Below are 22,185 nucleotides of genomic sequence, written 5' to 3'. Positions count from 1 at the left end.
ATAGCTGGCGCTAGGGAGATGAGAGGAGGAGATGTGGATGGAGAGAAGAGGAAGAAGAGGAGGAGGGGATGGATAGATTAGGATGGAGGACAAGGAGGGGGGCATTTGGAAAGAGATGAGACGTAGAGGTTTGCAGAGATCGTAATGGAAAGATGTGATGTGGAAACAGTTTATAGAAGTTTTTTTTAAAGAGAAGGAGGAAAAAAGAGGAGGGCAAACTGAGAGAAGTTTGTGGCTTGAAAAAGTTCTTGGCTTTTTGTCAAAGGGCAGGGATTTACAGGATTTGATCAACAGTGTCAACTCGAGGACACTTTTTCCCAAGAGGTTTTGAGTTTGTAGCTTCAACAACAGTGCTTAAGAACACTCTGTCCCCCAAAGGCTTTGAATTCAAGCCTTGGCTTCCAGCAGCTTCTTTATTAAAAATTTTCCACTCAGCTCCTCTCCTTTCCACTGCATACATACTGAGAGCAAGGCATCGATCTTTGTTGGAAAAGCAGCACGCCTCTTGTTTCTGAAAGTACCTATCATTAAGGAAAGATGAGGAGGTCTAAGATAAATGTGAGAGGGTGTGCAGAGGGATTTACATTTTTACTGTGGATATAAAGAAACAGATGAGCTGATTTGAAGCCCTCTGCAGGCACAGCCAGGACGTTTCTGAACTACCAAAAATGGCGGAATTGACGAGAAGTCTCAAGTAAATACCTGAATATCTAAATTAGTTTATGGGAAGCTTTCAGTTGAAAGGTTACTTTGCACTGAATCTGAAACATTATGCACAGCTCTGAGTCTCAGTTGAAATCTAATGCTTGTGTTTTGTGTGTCCTCAGTTTGGTGACCCCCCTGAAGATGCGGAATCGGCTTTGACGACCTACAGATATCCACCTGTCCCAGAACATTCAACTTAACCAACAAATCCAGCAATCAGGAAGGAGAGAGGAAAAAACGTTATCTAGAACATTCATTGTATTTAATATCAGCACTAACCTAATCCAGACTGCTACTTTAGTGAATGACAGAACATGCCCAATGGCATATACGAGGCATGGAATGATCTGAACTGAACAGAGTTTGAGTTTGGTTATTTGGTTAGAGGCAAAATAGAAAACTTTAGTTCCACTGCAGAGAAATGAACTGAATTCAAGCTAATCTGAACAGACGTTGGCTGAGTCTTCATTTTCTTCAAAAACACTCTTTTCTCACTAAGGGCTGTTTTTGGAGCCCCTTCCTTCAACAAGCCAAAACCTTCAAGTCTCCAACCCGGATTCCCTTACTTCTTCAGACCCTTTCCAAGGGTCTTGGACATTGTTTTTAATCTCATTGAGGAGGAATAATTTCCTCCTTCTGAAATTCCCGCTGCCTTCTTTGTCAATCCAGACATGGACCTCCACCGGGCAGCTTTCAAGATGGAGAGTTCCTCCTACCTGCCCAATCCCCTGGCTTCTCCAGCTCTCATGGTCCTGGCCTCCACAGCCGAAGCTTCTCGCGATGCTTCCATTCCCTGCCAGCAGCCGCGTCCCTTTGGTGTGCCAGTTTCTGTGGAGAAAGACGTCCATTTGCCATTCAACAACGGCTCTTACACTTTTGCGTCAATGTACCACCGCCAAGGCGCTGTCCCACCAGGGTTTCCCAATAGGGACTTTCCTCCATCCCTCCTTCACCTCCATCATCAGTTTGCCCCACCTAACCTGGACTGCTCGCCCATCAGCATGCTGAATCACAGCGGCGTTGGCGCCTTCCGGCCCTTTGCATCGCCTCCAGAAGATCGGGATGGGGCACCAGGAGGGTATCAGTCTGCTTTCACCCCAGCCAAGCGCCTCAAAGGGTGCCTAGATGCAGAGTCTTCACCCCATCTGCGGTACTCTGATGCTGAAGGGAAAGAGTACGACTTTGGTGGTGCACAGATCCCCCCCGGGAGCTCCCCCAGCAGCGCCCTGAAAGCAGTGGAAGACAGTGGGAAAAAGATCTTCGCTGTGTCAGGCCTCCTGTCTGATAGAGAGACTTCATCCAGTCCTGAGGACCGCATTGAACGCTGTAAGTAACCATTCATATCTGTTCCACATCTCGTTTAGCCACATCAAACTATGCAAGCACAAGTGTGACAAACCACAGGAAAAAGTAAATTAGTGAAAACCTAACAGTATGAGCATACAACATACAGTACTAACATTAATGAGGGATTATGGACTGGTGCTTTCAACCTTTATCAACACACACAGTGAAAGAATATCCATTGTAGTTATCCCTCCTGAATTAGGCACCTGGAAAATCTATAACCAGGAATACTGGGGCATTGGTAATGTGTTGGAGGCGTCTAGTGGAACAACACTCAAACACTTTACGTTGACATGTGTGTCACCTTTCTAAACCATGTTGAAAATATCTAACACATTATTGCTCTAAGGGTGTTTTCCAGGATAAACCCGAATAAATCCCCATTTGCTCTTGTACGATGACAAATTTATACACATGCAATGACTGAGCCAGGTTTTTTTTTTGCATTATACATTAAACCTGTTCTAGATATATTGTTTCAGATATGACAGGTGGCAAAATCACAACTTAAAACATAATAATCTTGCATTAAAAAACACCCAAACTGATACAGTGATGCAGAAGGGCAAATTTTTCCCATTATTCTACATGCAATTATAATAGTAAGGCTTGCAAACTAAACAGATTTACACATACAGGCACACAGAGTCCACTGTAATTCTAAACTAACTCAAAGTACAACTTGCTGCAGTGTGTAAAAGAATGCAAATGTTCACACATTAGCATCACACACACCAATAAACAATCACATCAATGTTTTTCCTGTCATCATCTCTCCCAGCTTTCCCTATATCCTTGTTTCAAAAGCCCACAAGCTCCACTGGTCACATTAGCATTCACCAGTGGAAGGATGCCATTTGGCCCTCATGCACTGGGAATCTGATTAGTATGTGAGCGTGTGTGTGTGTGTCTGTGTGTGCGTGCATGTGTGAGTGACTGGTTCAGAGACCGGCCATGCTCTTTGCCATCAGCATTCATCATAGCTCCACGCTGGCAGCCCTGTTGCCAAAAGATTTACCCACATACCCAAAAGCTTGGCAAGCCATGTTTGCGTGTGTGCGCGCAATAAAAGGAAGGTGGAAGAGGAGCTGTAAGAATTCCAAGCGCAAATACGCAAGCATGGGCAAACACTCTTCCACAAACAGCTTTTAGCATGAGCGCCGACAGCTCCTACACATGTCAACAAGCTGTATCGGATCCCAGTGACAAATTAGGAGAGAGGCAGACGGCGACGTGCTTATGGTGTATAATTTAGGCAGTCTTCCCTTTTTTGGTGTTTTTAATTATTCAGCTTTTCTTCTTTTAACTTAACACAGTGTCTCACCTTTGTCGGCTTTTTCTACACTCTTCCTTTTCCCAATCCTCTTCCATCTTTGATCTTGTGTGTGTGTGTGTGTGTGTGTTTGAGGGATGCATCCTTGATGGAACACATGAGAGACAGAGGCGACGACCTGAGACTGATCCGATAAAAAAGACCACTGCGGGAAAGACAGAGAGGGTGAGAAAGAGAGGAATAGAGGGAGGACGAACAGAAAGGAGGAAATTGGGAAGATGACACCCAGTGGTTTTTGCAGGGGGTGGAGGGTAAGAAGGAAAAGAAAGATATCAAAGTGCACAAAATGCAAGAGAAAAGGAAACGAGAACAAAGAGAAGGAAAAGAGAAAAATCTCACAGATTATGTGAGGTTCATTATGTTCCAGATTTAGCTTGAAATCTAGGCCTGTTTCACGTGAAGCTTAACATCTGTTTGTGGCAGCACTAAGGCACACCTGCACTGCCTTGCTCAAGAGAACTCTGAATGGTGAGTAACACACTACGATGTGCTCATAATTCGTGAGCAATAAGACCGAGGGCAGAGACAGAATGGGAGATGGGTACAGGGCTTCTGTGCTGTCTTTTGGAACGGCTGAATCTGTATCTAATCAGGTTAAATCTTGGCACAAGTAGCCGGCACCTCTACCATAGGCTTCTAATGCAATTGGATGTGCAGAGGCACTGCTTACAGCAAAGAATTATGGGTTCTCCTTCACTGGTTTTGGCTATCCAGGGGAGGCGTAAAGAACAAACAACACTTTGGTACAATCCCATGAGAACAGCGCCCTTGCTGCTTCACACACACATTAGCTAACTAGCAGCCTCTCTCTGTGTGTGTGTGTGTTTGTTTGTTTTTTTTTACACATACATGAGGCTATTTTTTACTTCCACTGTAAAAAAAAAAAGAGGTTTTTAATGTTCAGGATCATACAGTGGTGACCGTGAGTGTGGTCTAAAAAACGTCATTATTATTGACAGGCATTTCCTCAGGTCAAATACATAAGCTAAGATATCATGCTAATTTTCATTTATAGGGTGTAATGTTTTAAACTCTTAACTAAAAAATCCTCAGATCTCCAAGGAAGTTTGCTTAAACTGTCCTGCTTAGCTCATAAGAGTGCATCCAGTGTAGAAGTGACATTGTAAATTTCAGGGAACTTTGAGTCCATGTAAGCCATTAAATCTGCACCTTATCTAGGCTGGGGTTATTTATAGTACATGGGTCTAATTTATGGTTGCTAATAAAGTACTGATATCCTTCTCCCCTTCCAAAATACTAAATTAATTGCATGTGACTTATTGACAAGATTAAGTTCAAAACTTGCTTGTTGCACAATTGTAGTAAAAAAAAAATTCCAATAGGTGCCTAAGTTAATTTCAGACTCCAGCTTGCCAGTGTTATCTCTAATTACTTACAGAGCTTTGCATACAGTAGTCGGCCACAGGAAAAGAACAGAGCAGAGCAGTTATGGCAGCAGGTATGATACTGATTAAGCAGGTTGCCAAGTGGCTTGCAGATGCACAACAACTCTGAGTAGGTTAAAGCAGCTTAAATAAATGAAGATGATCAACTGGATGTGTACAGGGGTATAAACTGAGCTGTGAGCTGCTGTGAGCTAGCTGATTGGGATTGTCTCTGTGGCCTGCCTGAATTAGTGCTGTGCTTGATTTAGCAGGTTCTTCTAATTTAGTGTAAGCCATTAGGCATACTTAAGCAGACACCTGATCTATCTATCTATCTATCTATCTATCTTGCTCGCAATGCCTTCACTTCAGTGCTATCAGGAGGATGCAGATCTTGTTGTTCATGAATGAATTTACACTTAAATTCAACCCATTTTCACCCCTCTTTTCAGTCACGTCTCATGCAAGTTAATCCCAGGTTAGAATGCGAGATTTCCTTTGCTCTACACTTAAAAAAAAGACTTTTGAAAAACTCGAAAAACAATGTAACCCTAACTTCTTTGCATGGAGTTTGCCTCATGCCACTCCAAGCAACAGTGGCCTACTCTGTGCTAAGCCTCCTTAAATCCCTCCACTGCACCGGCAGGCACGTTGGCTGTTAACTAAACTTGCTAACCTGTCAGCCACTAAACCGTCACATAAAGGCCCCATCATGCCTTAAGAAGACTATGCATGTCATATTATGGTAAAAGCTATTACCATTTACTGTATTCACACTGTGGGATTTTAGCAGAAGAGCAAAGGAATACAAAGTGGATGAGGGTTTATGTCAGTAAATGAGAGAAAGGAATTATGGGATGTGTGATTGGTATTAATGCGAGTGTTGACAAATGAAACAATCCACCCTTGCAGTGTACTTGTTTGTTTGTGGAGGGGATTTGACGGTTTTGCGTGACGTGTCAGTGTCACGTTCCATCATCTTTGCCCCCCTCTCCCTCTCTCTTCTCTCGTTCTTTTTCCTGCATCTTTTCCCCATGTTCCCATCCTTTTCCTCTTCCTCTCCCTGTTTATTTTTTTTTGTGTGTCTCCCCCAATAAGAGTGTGTGACCGCTGTAGTCTGTTTGTTGACATTCTCTCCGCTCTCCACATTTACAAGGCTGAGAGATTTACACTGACCCTCACCCCAAATGCCTAGTCCAACTTCCTTGCCTTTTTTTTCTTCTTTTCTTTTGTGTTATGTTCTACACACACACTTTACATACAGGAAAAGTAGGTGAAAAGCCTTATTTAGATGACAAATGTTAAATTTTAAAAAGGAGCAGAAACGTTTGGCAGGAAAAGAAAGTCCAGAAATTTTTGTAGCAACTGAATGAGGGGAAGGAATGTATGAAGGAGGGAAGAGTAGAATCAGATAAAAGAAAGGATGAAAGAGCAGTGGGAAGGAAGGATAGGAAGAAACAGGATGGTGAGATGTTGAGCTGAAATGCATATCCCAGCTGCTGGACTGAAATAAAAGCAGAAGAATTCTTATGAAAACATGACCGAGACAGGTAGATAGTGATAATACCTACGAAATCTGATCTTTATTCAAGAGCTTCCTAATCATCAATCCAGAAATTAGACCTCAAAGCCTCGCTGGAAACTTTTCTATTTGAAGGGAATGGGTTTAAAAGTCCCATTTCTCTCTGTATTCCCATCAACCAACATCAGGCACAGCTGTTAAAACACACAGCAAGACTCCTTCTCTGCATCCTCCTCTTCGCCTTTCTTCTGTTCTTTTTTTGGTGTCGCCTCCTTTTTTCGCGTGTGTTTATGTTCACCCTCATCTAAAACAGAGCAAATGTCATGTGTGTTGTTTCTTTTTGGGGCTGAGTTGCACAAAAGAAAAAAAAAATCCACGGTAGAGAAAAATAAACTGTAGACGAAAGAGCAATGAAGTTCTCAGAAAGGGATGATGGATGATGTTAGCGGGTGTCAAAACAGATTTTCTCTTGGTTCGGGGTGTTTTTTTGTTTTTTTTTGGTCCATCTTTAGCTGTTAGCGGTCATCACTGTGGGATTCCTGCACCCCAATTCCCACAGACTGACTGTCAGTCAAGCAAAATTCTTCTACGTGGACTCTTTCTGTCTTTGATTTATTTGTTTTTTAAAACGTTGTATTTTTTTTGGTCCTTTCCATTCCTTTTTGGGTTCAGAAAGGATTCAGAAACACTCATCCTTCTCCTTGTCCTCACATAACAATCTGCCCTGCTCTTCACTCTTATCCCTCCCACCCACCACCACCACCACCACCTTCCATCTCTGCCTGTCACGGTCTAGTGGCAGGGTTAAGTTAAGTAAGAGTGTTCTAATAATTAGGACTGGGACTCGCCTGCCTGCTCTCCTGTGTGTGTGTGCATCTTCCTGTCAGTGCTTAGCCAGATGTTAAAAGGCTTGTCCCTCTCATGTTGCCTCCCTGTCAGTTGCCAATGTGTGCCACACACACACACACACACACACACACACACACACACACACACACACACACACACACACACACACACACACACACACACACACACACACACAGGATCATGAGGGACTGTCCTACTTGCGGTAGCTTTGTTTACCCTCAAGTGTGAGCCCTTCTGCCCTTCTGGCAGCTCCCCCAGGGTGAGGAGTGTGTGCGTTTTTTCCCTGTCAATAACAGCCTTTATGCATCCAACTCATATTTTCCTCATATAGCAGCTATAACATGTGAGCACATAATTATTAAAGGCTTCTATTTGAAACAAAAAGCAAAAAGAAAGGAAATATTTTCATATTTCTTGTTGTAAGGAATATGAAAATATTTATTTACTATCGCTCTTTTATGCAAACTCCCCACCCCCTTTCTCTCTCTGGGTGGTAGCTGGAAGCAATTGTCTACTTATGTGTGTGTGTGTGTGTGTGTGTGTGTCAGTTGGTGTGACTCTTGCAGTCATTGTTGCGATGCTGCGCAGATCAAGGATTAGTTGCTTCCTGTCGAGCCTTTTGTCTGCCCAGCCACTCCATTTCAACATAGATCACTTTTGTGTGTGTGTGTGTTTGTGTGTGCATGAGCAGCAACTGAGCTGGTTTAAGACACATGAAGGAGCGAGGATGAGATGAGAGGAATCCCTCTGCAGCACTCTGCAAAATATTCTCCAGCCTCAAAAGTGATTTCATCTTGTCTCCCATAATAGGACACCTGCTAACACGGTGACATATAATAACCAGCTTGTTTCCACTGCTGCTTTATTTATCGAGAAAAACTAGAAGCATGTAATAAGGATAACACTCAAATGAAAGGATGTTACTTTGCAGGCAAGTGGTTGCTTTAAAATGAAAGTTTTACACACACACACACACACATGCACTGGTTCCGGAATTCCACTTTGTTCCCTCGGTGACATCAGCTCAGCCAATAAAAACCCCCGTGTTAAAACTCCGCTGAGCCTCATACAACTGCAGCACACCTGGCAACACAACACACATTTCTTCTTCTTTTTTTTTAATATGGACACACAGTTGCACACAATCGGCCTCACACAAGACCCTGGCGTGCCATAGCCCCAAACTGACCTCTGCGGTGTGCTGGCTTTTAAATTTTGGTACATTCGCGGTGCTTCGTCTGAAGAAAGCATGTGACAGGACTCTAACAGCACACAAACCTGATTTATTGCTGTTAATGCTCGTCGGCACAACAAGACGCAAATTGTCATAAAAGCAGCTCAGATATGTTCTTTTTCTTAAAGCAAAGGTCAAGCAAAGCGTTCTGTAATTTGTGGTTTAACTTTCCCCTAAAGGAATCTAAGTTAATGCAAAAATGATTGCCGGGCTACTTTATGCACCTTTACGTTTTTTTCTTCAGAGGAGCTTCGGGATTCAGACACCTTTTAATGCAGACGTATTAAAACATTCCTTTTCCCCCTGTTTCCTCTCCTTTATCTTATCCTGCCACCTTCTTTGCCCTGTTCTCTCCCTCCGCTCTGTCCTCCCCCCTTACTCTCCTCTCCTCAGTAATCTAATCTGCAGCCAGTTTGTGGATGCAGTCTACTGTGACAGACCCCCCCAACCACCATCACCACCACACACACACACTCCCCTCCCACTTTTCTCACTTTCACACACACAAATAGCAGGCCCTTTTCCAAAAAAGGCCCACGTCTTGGCAATGCCCCCCTCCTCCACCACTCCCTCCTCACCCCCTCTCTGCCTTGGTCACACCCTCTTTAATATTGAATTATTCATCAAATCTGATTGGTTCCTGCTGATGGCGGCCATGATGCGAGCGAACGATTTGTGTGTGTGTCTGTGTGAGTAGGGGTGTTGTGGGTATGAGATCGTTAGCGCTTCTCAGTGCATTGCTGCTTCACAAAGCTGGACCGGCCCATTCTTCAGTACATGCACACGCATGTGCAATTTAATATATAATTATTTTTAATGCAACAGGAGCCACTAAATCATCCATTTGCACCTGTAGCTTTGTGGAAGTAAGGCCCAACTCTTTGAATGGAAAGTGTGTTTTTGCATAACTTTTCTTCAAGATGGAAGTTGATGGCAACTTGTGTTATTGCCACCAGCGCTTCCTCACTGGTCTCCTCCATCCGAAAAGTTGCCCCCACTAACCCCTTATCACAAAAGCTTAACATCTGCTGCAGGAAAAGCCCCCAAAGTCACTTGTAAAGGTGAAACAAATCAATAATGCATGTTTTATATGCATGCCAGAGTATGTGTGGATGTGTGTCTGTGTGTGCACGCTCATATGATTTGCATACACCAGAATCTATACTATTCAATACTGGGAGTGCGCTCTGGCATGTGCAGAGATTTAAAGGTTCTATTCGCTCTTTAAGTCTGATGTCATTAAACGCTTCCAGGTTCAAACTCTCCTTCAGTTCTCAACCTCAAATGGACACTGCGGCATCACTGAGAGTTAAAAACTGTCTAAATTCTTTCATCTTTATTAAAATGACCAGTGTGGCTGCACTGCCGGGGGTAACAATAAAGTTTAACATCTAGAAGATTAGAAGTTAGCAAACAGTTAGCTTGCTTTCCATCTAAAGATGACATACCATGTTCTGACTGAGGGATTTCTGATGAACTGAAAGGTACAACTCTACTATCACTTCGGACATAAATGAAGACAGAAAACCAAACAGCAGCAACATTTGTAGGGTTTACTGAAGTTGGGCTAGCTGGTATATAACGGTGTGCTATGTGGTGGTTAGATACAGAGCTATGGTTAGGATACTATAAAGACATTAGCACACTGACACTGAAGGGTGAACGCTAACCTTTTTTCCCCTAAATAAAAGTTAACGTGACAGTCTCCGATTGGGTAGAGACAAACACAATCGCAGGGCAGCAAAAAGATGCTGTAAACGGACTAAACTCCAGAACTCTGCAATATACTTTTGCATGGTTTTGGAACCTGATCCCAGTTTTATGTACCCATTCAAATCTTTGTTAGCCTCAGAGTGATTCTTTTCTGACCTATTCAAATATTTTGTGTCTGAGCTTTAAAACATGCTGCAGATGAATGGTGATAATAAAACCGTGAGAGGCAGACAGTGACTATTTTTAGGGGTTTGTTCAAATTAAATAGAACAAGATACAAAGCATTAAAACACGTTAAAAAGACAACAGCCTTAATGAGTACAGTGTAGTTTGGACCCAGAAGCAGGTTTCATACATCATCACTTAACAGATAGAAGATAGAAGACTATGTCCCACCATCCACTTAATAAGCACACTGCCTTAATTCATAATTTATAGTTAGTTAAACCAAGCAGCCTTTGAAAGTGCTCCAACTAAAAGGTCATCTGAAAGCACTGGTCTGAATGAATCATCCCATGCTCATGTAAAGATACTTCAGCAGCAAACATAATGGTGTGTGATCAGGTTTGTCCACAGCGCTGCCTGTACCTCCGCTATGCTTCTGTATGCCTGTGAAATTGCATTCATGCTGCAGACTTTGTTAAAGGCATAAACAGTCGATGATCACGGATTTGCCCGCACTTCAAAGAAAGATGTGGATAAAGAACGGATGTTTGCGCACATGTGTGTTTGCGATCCCAAGACACTTCACATTGACCTCGTGGTGCCTCTGCATATCTAGAAGGCATTAGAGGAGCCGAGCTCATGTGTCCACGAGTGTGTTCTTTAAGAGCTGTGCAGACTACGTAATAATCTTTGTCGGTGATCACAACACAATTTTGAACACAGTGAAATTGTGCTAAAAAACAAGAAAAAATACCATATGCACAGCCAAGTGCCCTCTTTAGGTTCTCTTCTTCAGCCTCCTTATTTACACCCCTTTCCTTTGCTTCCCCCCTGTCAGCGGGGGGTGTATGGAAACCCAGCCCACTGTTCAGCAGATGAATAATTTAGCGGTGTGTGTATCATCTGTTTACCGTGCTAATCCATCTGTCAGCAGGCACCTATCGATTCGCGCCTGCCTGGTAATTGTGCATCCGTGCCTCACACACACACACACACACACAAACACACGCAGATGAGCATCCACAAGCCCACACATTTAGTATACACACACACACGCTCACACACCTATATGATGTGCAGGTTAGCTCATATTCAGTTCCTGGAGTTGTCAGCTGGTCCTCTAGACAGTTCATTTACACTGAGTCAAACTGAATTTAGGGTCAAGGTCAGAAAAAGTGTCCTAACATCGGATGCAACACATTGGAGAGTTTTTGTTTTAGAATATTTGAAAAGGGTTTTTTTTATGTTTCTTGAAGAACCCCCCCTAGAAACATCCATTAATATATAACATTCATGTTCTTGGATTTAATTACATTTTTGTTGGAGCTATAATGAACATATCTGTCCATCTGTTCATCCATTCTCCTCATGTGAGACTAGGTGTTGAGCAATCAACCTTGGCAAAGAGGTACATCTTAGCTGATTGTTCTTATATATATATATATCACATATTATGATGTAGTTGTGTTGCCTGTTTATCACCTACAAATGTAATGCCTTCCAAAAGCATTCTATAATTTTAATTTCACGTTAGTAATATCGTCCCATAACATCTGAATTATATATGCTATATATTTACATCATTCTTGACACTAAACACCTAAAAATAATAACAATAAAATCACAGACCAAACAATACCATAGCATGGGAATCTATTAGTTTGCAGATGAAACACTTTCTTCAGTGCCAGTGACATAACCACAGTTTTAAAACTCCTCAAAGTACTCTTCCAGATTCTACTTAAAGTAATCAGTTGTTGATCAAAGGGATGACTTTGATCTGAAAAAAGAAAGAAAGTAAAATGTGTAAAATGTGTCAGTGAAAGTGGGAATTAGGTGAAATTGAGGAAGAAAGAATAACCTCCCTTTCTCATTTGATCGTTCTGAGAGAATTATAGCTCCTTCTTCCATCCTTAAATAATCTCCTTGCTGATTTAGGCAGGATTGTCTCTAGTCATCGCAGTTTCCCATCTTCACCTTCTTTCCTTTTTCAGACAGACTTTGTAGTTCAAGTTTACCAAAAGCTTTAATATTAAATACTCAGTGCTGGGGCATCTTAACTTGCTGCACAAGGAATAAATAGTTATATACAGTAAATGTAATATTTCATTAAGTGATTCTGAAATGTTAAAGGAGACAGACAGAAAGAAAGTGAGGAGGGAAAGAGAGAGGCATCGTACTACCAGAGAAAACGGCGCTATAATGAATCCATGGGTGACCACTGATGGTTGTAATTATCAAATGGCTGGTTTTAAAAGCTCATTGATTGATGTCATTAGCTCCATGAGTGATTACTAATTGCTGTTCTAGTATGTTAAGCACACGGGACGCATACACACGTAAGCGACATACACATGTGAAAACATTCATGAAACACACACACACACACACACACACACACACACACACACACACACACACACACACACACACACACACACACACACACACACACACACATTTCCATGCTTGAATCTATGTGTCAGATTTGATTATATAGGGGTTTTTTAGCGATCGAGGAACAGTAAAATGAAATAATATACAGTGTGAAACATGGCAGGACTATATGTGTTGCTTTTGTGTAAAAAGTCCACATTATATGATTTATTTAATGATTGTGGGTCCTTTGATCAGCTTTGTAATTACATTATTGTAAGTAGGAATATCCAGAAAATGAGGTGATTATCTACTTAACTAAGACTTTTTTTTCTTTTGCTGTGAGACTTAAGTCCCATTCACACCTGTTTACCCTCATTAATCGCCCTTTGTCAATTCATGTTTGTTTATCTCTACAAGAATTCTTGCATTCACTTTTAAAAGATTTTCCTTAATAACAGCAAAATAAAACCACAAACTGTTATCTGCTCAGGAGACGCATAATCCAGGTCGACTTTAAGCTTTAAATATACTGAAGAAGAAATAAAACACATTCCCAAGCATGCCAAATTTTGCCTGTTTCTTAAAATTGCTGACATCTCCAAGTTGGGCAAAAACACTTTTCTTGAATCTGTGCCAACAAACTCTGAATGTATGGAAGCTTCTGAAAAGGTCCCTTTTGCATCACATTGACCGAACAGGTTAACCTTGATTTTTTTGTGAAGAGGTAAATTTCAACCTTAACGTTGACCATTTTTTAAAACCTAGCCAAGTTTGTTCCTGTGCCTAAACCTATCCAGTGAGCAAAATCTACTGAGTGAAAACCAAACCAAACAAAGGTGCACAGTGCAAAACACTCTGTGAACTGCTGTTAACTCTTTGACAAACTTGTGGTATAGTTCAACGCCATGCTTATGCCTTTAAAGGAGGATGAGGTGCATAACCAACTGCATCTATGTGAAGCGTAATATGTGGTCCAACAAACGTGTCTGTCTGCATACATGTTTCTGTTCAGACAGCCCTTTGTACAGTAGAACTTTGCTCCTCACCACAGCTGGCTGATCGACCAACAACATCACAAGCCAAGAGTGGCCCACAAACCAGTTGTGCCACATTGTAGACCATCCAGTAACAGGGCTGTCTGCAGGCAGACTGGCCATCGCCAGACAGGAGCGGACAGCGAACGCACCGCCCGCATTGAACCATAAATTCCGCTGTATTTGATCCGTGGAATGTGAATGTGTTGAAAAATAGCAAGTAAATCAGGCATAACTTTGCAGCATACCCCAGTGTAAAGCAGAATGACATTTTAGGCAATAGAATGTGGGAATACCATTAATATTTAAGGGGTGTCAACTCACGAGACCCAAAGGGATATTTCTGGAAATAAAGACAAGTGGTGACTAGCAAGGCATTACAGAAAGGCCTACAAGGTATTTTTTATATACAGCTGTCCCTGCTTAAATTCTAACTATTCAAAAGGCCCACTTTGATTCTAAATTACCATTACTGCTCGATGTGTTTATTTATGTCCTCGGGCGTCGCACTCGTTCCTCTTTGGTTTCTGCATGATTGTCTGTCCGGACCTGATTTACGACACTCGCCGGCGGTGTTGGTAGATCGTGTTCTGCTGTTCAAACCTGGCTTTCACCGCCCTTCTCTTGCACCATCTCTCTGTCTCACACACGCCCACATATGCAGTCCAAACATATACACACTGAGCAGGGTATGTAGCAGGGTTCATTTCGATGTGGAACGTCTAATATCACGTCCCGATGGCAAAAATGTTCGGAATTCTCCCCTCTTGGAGAAGCGCTTCATCCATGTGTGCAAGTGTTTTCTTCCATCTGGTTTTTTTCCTATATGTGTGTGTGTGTCTCCATCTGTGTGCGTGTGTGTGTGTGTGTGTCAAGGGGTGTTAGAAGCAGGCAGGGGCTTAGCAGAGCAAAAGAGAGCAAATCTGTCAGCTCTCCCTGGGCAGACAACCCTTCTGACCCTCATTCAAAGACATATTGATTCTCCTCTACACCCAACAGGGGAGCGCGTGTACACACACACACACACACACACACACACACACACACACACACACACACACACACACACACACACAAACACACACACGTGCACGCACAAGTGTGTTGCACAACCTCTTTTCTCCTTGCTTCATTCACAAGACTTTTTTCCTGCAACATTATTAACTAATCACATATGTGTGGAAAAAGTGGCAATGAAATGAAATCATTTGCGTCTACACACAGGGCGATTCATTCGAGAGAGATTCACATCTTCAAACACCGTCTGACCTAGTTTGTTGTTCTTTGGGGTTTTCATTTGTCTTGCTCTATTTCCTGTCTGTTACATACTTGGTTTGGTTTGTATAAGAAATATAAACCTAGCATGCCACAGAGACAAGCTTTTCTCTTATCTTAACACTGACACCGTATTAAACCTCGCTGTGCACTTGTTAGCTCTATCTTGTTTCTAAGAAACAAGCCTAATGACCTATGGGATGTCACCAGTCGGGGCTTTGCAGACTGTTAGGGACCCATTGTGTGCTTTCGTGTAATTGCCGGAGTGTTGTCACACAAAGCTCGGGTCAGAATTTAAAGACTAGTGGTGGGAAGATTGAAAATCAACCTCACAAATCATACTGAAGATGGTGTTAACTAAAGCTTTTTGCTGTGTGGTGCCAAACTTTGTGGAACGACTGCAGGGCCCATAAATGACAAGACAACAGTAACTGCGCTGGACTGTGTTTAGTCTGTGCGCCCTTCATGACACGATACCAGAGATGGAAAAAGTCAGAAAGAAGAAATTGTTTGTGTGTTTAAAAATATCTGCGCTAAAAATCTTTAAATATTTGCAACATGCATTCCTTTCAATATGAGACGCATGCTTAGCAGAAAATGCAAATTTACAAAGAAACCATTTGCAAGGAAGTGGTTGTGTTCTCTAACTGGAAATATGATCAAAACCCACTGTAACAGAAAGTAAGATAAAGGTATCTCCCTTTGGTTTTTGTATGAAGACATTAAGTAAACTTAACCTCTGCTGTGCATTAAAAACAATTTCATACAAAAACCCTGTTTGGCTTCACTGCTAATATAGCTTAGCATAAAGACTGTAAAAAGGAAAAAACTGTCCCCCAAAATTGATTAATAAGCATGAACGGTAAAGGTAAATATGAATATTCTTTTTCTTTTCTGACACTTTCACTGCTCCATGCTTTAGCTAGTTGTGAGAACTCAAAAGATTGAAGTTGTTGGCTGGAAAACCAAAACAATGAGCTGAAAGACGCTAAAGCACTTTGTTAATTTGAGAGGAACTCTTGTGGCCATCATGATAGTTCTCTCTAAGTGTGTCACTACAAGCCAGAATGTACACATTAAACCAGTAATTTGGCACCTCCCTCATATAAAACCCCTCAGCAGTGCAGCTTTAAACAAGCCAGCCTTTAGATTTCTGCCAGGCTTGAATCTGTGCACGAAAAACAACACTGACTTTGCTTCAATGTCAGGAACGCTCGTTGCACATATCTGTGAGTATTGGCGCTCACTGTTAGGTCGCATGTCTTGCGACCCGGCCCGGCACCTCAGTGCAAGGTCTGTGGTAATGGCTGGTCACCGGGGGCGACCGGTCGCGGCCGTTTGTGTGGTGTTGGAAGGTAAAGACTTGACATGCTGGGTTTGCTGTCTGCAGCGTGGTTGTGCCGTGGTATAATGTCGACGGGCCACATGCTGACCCTACCACTACATACACTCACACACAGACACACACCCATAACACGGTCAGTGGTATAAGCTGAAAAGTGCCGGCTGCAGTAATGAAAGGCAGGTGCACCGGAGGCCAGCAGAGGAAGAGGAAGAGAAAATGAGAAAGGACAAAAAGAACATGTGAAAGTCAAAGCAGGTGAAGAAGAGTGACTGATTTGTGGACATTTGGGGACACACACTGCGTGTGTGTGGTGCGTGTGTGACAGAGATACAGGTGTTCTGTGTCTAATAGTAAGATGGATAGAAAACCAAATAGCAGAACATGTTTCCTCTGTGTGTGTGCGTGTGTGTACATATGTTAATGCGCTGTAGCACCTGATGGCACTTTGGCCAACCCAGTCCTGTCATCACCGCATTCATAATTCACATCAATACACGCACCCACCCACACACACACACGCGCGCACATCAATAAGTGGTCAGAATGCTAATTGTGACATTCGACCAGGGTTGACAAATTAACCACGGCCTCTTTAAATATTCAAATCCTCCTGAATTAAAGGTGCATGTCACCCAACTGACACTTTTAATTTATATAACCTAAAAGGAGAATGTGATGGCTGTGAAGGTCTTGGTTAAATGGTGTATAATCAGTGTGGGCCCACACACATTCTTACCAGGTTTGATATCACGGTCATGTTAACGTGCTTGATAAAGAATACTCAGCTGTTCCAAGCGAAATAACCCACCTATCATTTGTTTCATAACATATGTAGATATGTTGTTTCTTTTTGTTACGCTATTTCAAAATCATTCTTCCACAATTGCCTCCTAAGAAACAAATGACACAGTTTTCTTTGTCAACCACTAAAATGCTGAGGACTTTAGTTCTGCTTTGCTCACGCACTCTTACAATTTGTGGATGCCACGACTTCTGATTATGCGTCTCCCATAAATGGAGGAGTGCATATCTGAATTTGAAATCATAAAAAAACATCCTATACATCCCCTCGTCTTTATCTGTTTGTGTCTCCCGGTTCCTTTGTCACTGTCTCCTCTATTCCTCTCTCTCACACACACATACTTAACACACAGACACACACAGAGCGGGCCACAGATGGCATGGTGGTGTCAGGGCGAGAGGGGTTTGTTAGGATCAAAAAGCTCCAGTGTGTGGGCCCCCTCCACCCTTCACTTGCTTTCTTCTTCTCTTTCTCTTTCCGTTTGTCATTTTTATTCCTCCCCTTCCTCTGCTTTCAATCTCGCTTCCTCTCTCGCTCTCCCTCTCCACCCCACCATGCCTTTCTTTCTCTTGCTCCGTCTCTCTTCATTTTTTCCCCTAATCTGTCCATCAGAAGTGTTGATAAATTATTCATGCCCCTGTCTGTCCCCGAAGCCTTGTCACCTCTCCTCCATTCGCCAGTTTCCCTGCTTCCTCTCTCCTCTGTCGCCTTCATCCCTTCCTCCTCCTCCTCCTCTTTGCTCTCATCTCCTCTTTCCTCTTCTCCACCTCCTCCTTTTCCTCTCCACTCTTGCAGAAAGCTCGACCACACACGATCTAGCATCTAAAGCCAAAGTGGTGCGAGTTAATAAAAAGATCCTGAATTGCTCCAGAAACTTGAAGTTTATCCTTCAACACTCATGGTTTGTGTCAAATCGATTGCTTACAACACGAAATATTGTTCTGATTATAGGAAAGGCATTTGGGAAAGATTGAATTTCCCTTTACTGTTTTCTTTAGCAAAATTAATTGAAGCGAGATGTACTATTTAACTGAACTTGGCGTTTACTGTCTCTTTTAGTGGATGGAACAGAAAAAAAACGTTTATATCACAATTTAAAAAAAAATACTTATATTTAACCCCCTGCTTCCCATATGTGACCAGATCGAGTTCAGAACCAAAGTAAGTAAAAGAATGACAGTAAAGCAAAAGAGGTCGAATGTGGGGAAATGTGCAATAGAAGAGGTAATCTTGTGGCTAATCCAACATGCTCTCCCCAAACAATTAAACACTTGTTTATGTCTGCTTATACTGTGGGGCACTTCCACACACATGAACACTCGAGTGCAGTTTTCAGAGAGATAAAGTTTGCTGCGGAAAGCTATTAATCATAGGAAATCCAGATGAATACAAAGTTAAGGTGTCTAGTGATTAGTGATAAATTGCCTTGTATTTCCCCATAGGTGGTGTCTGTTTGTGCGTGTGTGTGTGTAAGGATTGCATTTTAGATGTCTGTGTTTGTTGGCTGATGCGAGGGTGTAAAGCACTTGGGCTGAACCCTCGGGACATTAGAATGCGACTGCGTGCGGGCGTGTGTGCAGCCACGTGTGTGTTTGTGTGTGTCACGTATGGCCTCTCCCTCAAAAGATGGGCCTGTCGCAACCACTCTCATCCCGTTTACCACCACGATTAATACATTTTAAAAAATGTCCCCTCCACTTTCCCTCCGCGCCATTCACATACACACACACAAACACACACACACAGACACACTGCTCGCTATTCAGCAGAGGTTACTGCAACATCAGCAGGACGCACAACACTGCCTTTAGAGGCTGATCAATCTGTACTGCTGCTCGCACTGATGAATTACAGAAGTCAAGAATGAAAGAGAGAGGGGGGGAGAAAAGGAGGCAGGGGAGACCGCGGAGGAGTGAGAGGGTGAGGATGAGGAGAAGATAAAAGAAGACAAAGATGTATGTCAGGGAAGACAGGGGCAGGTGGAGGAAACGGCGAGGAAAACATGAGCCATAGATGGTATGGCGACGATGGTATCGATGAAATAACATACGGGTGTATGGAGGGGAGGCTTAAAGTTCTTGAAGAAAAATCCAGGGAAGCAAACACCCCAGGAATAAAGAAGGAGTAGAAGAAATAAAGAAGATAGAAAAACAGAGCAGGCGCCCATCACATGGATCTCTCATTTACTCGTGGAGCGAGTCCGAGAACAGACAGACAGATGATATACAGAAGCCCGGCGCTTGAAATTCCTCCCTAGCTGTTACAGTTTGAGAGACAGGAGGAGTTTATGGCCGGGGCGATATGTTAGGCTTGAATAGACGTCTTTGTTTTATGGAATTGAGACTCTGTGACGTTGTGCTGTTTTAAAGAGTGACATAGGGTTTGGAGGTTGATAATATGTGCTGTGTTTACAGGTGAGCAGTACTTTGCTACAAAGGCTCATACGGTCATAGACACTAGTGGTGATCTCTGAAGAATCATTGTTCAGGTGTGCATTCGTCCTTACGTCCAGGCTGGACTGGTGCAATAAGTTATTATCAGGTTGTCCTAAAAGTTCCTTAAAAAGCAAGAGTGTTGACAGGGACTAGAAGGACAGAGCATATTTCTCCCATATTAGCTTCTCTTCATTGGCTCCCTGATAAATCCAGACTTCTCACACAAAAGGTCTTAAACAATCTGGCCCCATTCTATCTTAAAGAGCTCATAGTACCATATCCGATAGAGCACTTCACTCTCAGACTGCAGCCTTACTTGTGGTTCCTACTTGTGGATATTTAAAAGTAGAATTGGAGGCAGAGCCTTCAGCTTTTAGGCCCCTCTTCTGTGAAACCAGCTCCCAGTTTGGATTCAGGAGACAGACACCCTTTCTACTTTTAAGATTAGATTTAAACTGTTCTTTTTAAAAAGCATATAGTTATTGATTGATGAATGGATTGATCAGGTGACCCTCGAGCCTCCATTAGTTATGCCGCAATAGTCCTAGGCTGCTGGGGACTTCCTCACTTGTTTAGTTTTTCCTTCCCACTGTCACCAAGTGCTTGTTCACAGAGGCTCATAGGGATGTTGGGGTTTTCTCTGTGTTACTGTAGGTCTTTACCTCATAATGTGAAGCACCTTTAGATGACTGTTGTTGTGATTTGGTGGTAGATAAATAAAATTACATTGAATCATATTGCTAGTTTCACATTATTTAGCCTACATCCGTTTCTCAGAAGACACTGTTAATTATTCCAGTTCATTCCCTCAAACAGCTAACCATATTCCAACTTGAGAAAAAAACGTTGCACCAGAGTTCTTCCCTCTATCCACTCATCTGTTTTCATTTTCTCCCAAACAAAAACATAAATAAACTTTACCCTCCATTATGTGAGACAACATGTGAAATATCTTCTTTTTTTCCCCACTTCCTCCCTCTCCCCCTATTCTTGCTGGTGATAAATCCATAGCTATCTATGACAGCTTTGTTGCTGCTGCGAGGCCCCTCCTGCCTTGTTTAGCTGTGATTCGAGCCGACAGCTTTAGGAGCGTGTCTTTATTTAAGAGCTGCTGTAATTACACAGGCTTTAGCATATGTAGACGGCCAGATATGATTCAAAGCGCCACGACAGGGGAGAGTGGAGCTCAACGGGTGAATGAGAAGAGAGATAAAGCACAATGGCAAGAAGACCAAGCGAGCAAGAGCGAGAGAGAGTGAGGAGATGGAGGGAACGAGGGGTGGAAAGAGACAGAGAGGGAGAGATATGGTGAGCAGGGCAGACTGATAGAGCAATTGAGAGACGAAGAGAGGGCAGTCGGGAGGAGGGGGGGCGAGGAAGAGATATGGTTTGGCAAATAAAAGAGCAGCGCGGTGCTGCTGCAAACTGTTCGCCTTATGATGCCTCATTAGGGCTTAGGGCTGCAGATAGTGCCTGTTAGAGAGATCTATGGCCTCAGCGCTGAGAGAGAGGCAGAAGGGGAGAAAGAGAGAGGAGCAGATCATGACAGAGGGAGAGAGAGATGCGGTAAAACAAGAAAAAAACAGAAGAGAGAGAAAGGCAAAGATTAAAGGTGCTATGTGCGTCATTTAGCTTTAACACAGGTCATGAAGTTACATATAAATATCGCATAAATATAATGCCAGTCCACTGTTGGGTCACAGAGGGCATTTTTCTGTTGGAATCTCCTTGATTTTGGAGTCCAATGGATTATCTTCTTACTGTAATGATGGCATGTGTAATATATCTGCATGTACCTGAACTCTTTAACATGTGGGCCAATCTGAACTTAACGGTTGTGCAAAAATTGTATCTGCGGCAGAATTTTCTTTGACTCGCCACTAAATATTTTTTGTTTTGTACTCATTGGCAGTGCAGTCCTTGCCACAGATAGTCAGCTGTTTGCAGTTTAAAAATATAATATAGCTCTTATTTACATCATATGTACATCATATATTTATAATAACCACGATATTTAGAATTTGTTAAAAATGCTCTTATGATGATATAATAATGAATTCCTCAGTTGTTTTCTTTCATCTCTTTTGTGGTGTTTACAGACTCTCTCAGGACCTTCATGCATATTTAGTTTAATGAATTTCCCAGGAAAGAAAACACTTTTGAAACAAAGCATTGTTGCTATTTTATAGACACTGATAATCTAATTTTGTGACAGCTCAATCTTTAAACAATCCTGTCTTTATTTTCAACTTTTTGCTCCCAGTGCTTCAAATGAACAGAGATGAGGGTTAAATTGATTGACATGATTTTATTTTGAACCAAGAAAAGGAAACAGGAAAGGAAGGAGGACATGTGGGACATGCAAAATGGATTTTTGCAAATGCTATAAAGTATTTATGCTTTTGACAGTGCAATTAATACAGTATACAGAATAGGATGGTACAAAAGTTAACAAATTTAAAATCTTGCGCAGTTTTTCTAGTAGTGTGCTCTGCGATTTTATCCCTACTGAGGGTCTGCGATTGGTTCAGCTGCAATGTCTGAGCCAATGCTGGTCTGAAAACAGTCTAATTTAACATGAGATAAGCAGGAGAGAAAACAAGCAATTGTTCTAAATGAGGGACAAAAGTCGGTGAAAGGC

At 42.3% G+C, this 22,185-nt stretch overlaps 1 protein-coding gene across 4 annotated transcripts in view; it reads left to right on the top strand.

Moving 5' to 3' along the window:
- Window positions 1–22,185, top strand: part of rnf220a (ring finger protein 220a) — a 162,584-nt gene that overhangs the window by 11,927 nt on the left and 128,472 nt on the right. For all 4 annotated transcript variants that reach the window (XM_085390338.1, XM_085390339.1, XM_085390337.1 and 1 more), the window contains exon 2: window positions 828–2,031. In XM_085390338.1, coding sequence (XP_085246464.1) covers window positions 1,377–2,031 — 655 coding nt within the window. In that variant the 5' untranslated portion in view covers window positions 828–1,376. The remainder of the gene's footprint in view (window positions 1–827; window positions 2,032–22,185) is intronic.

Source organism: Rhamphochromis longiceps, linkage group LG18 (assembly GCF_057381845.1).
Source record: "Rhamphochromis longiceps isolate RC_006_pf linkage group LG18, R_longiceps_female_GT1.1, whole genome shotgun sequence".
Lineage (NCBI taxonomy): Eukaryota > Metazoa > Chordata > Actinopteri > Cichliformes > Cichlidae > Rhamphochromis > Rhamphochromis longiceps.
This window is presented reverse-complemented; position numbering and strand designations above follow the sequence as displayed.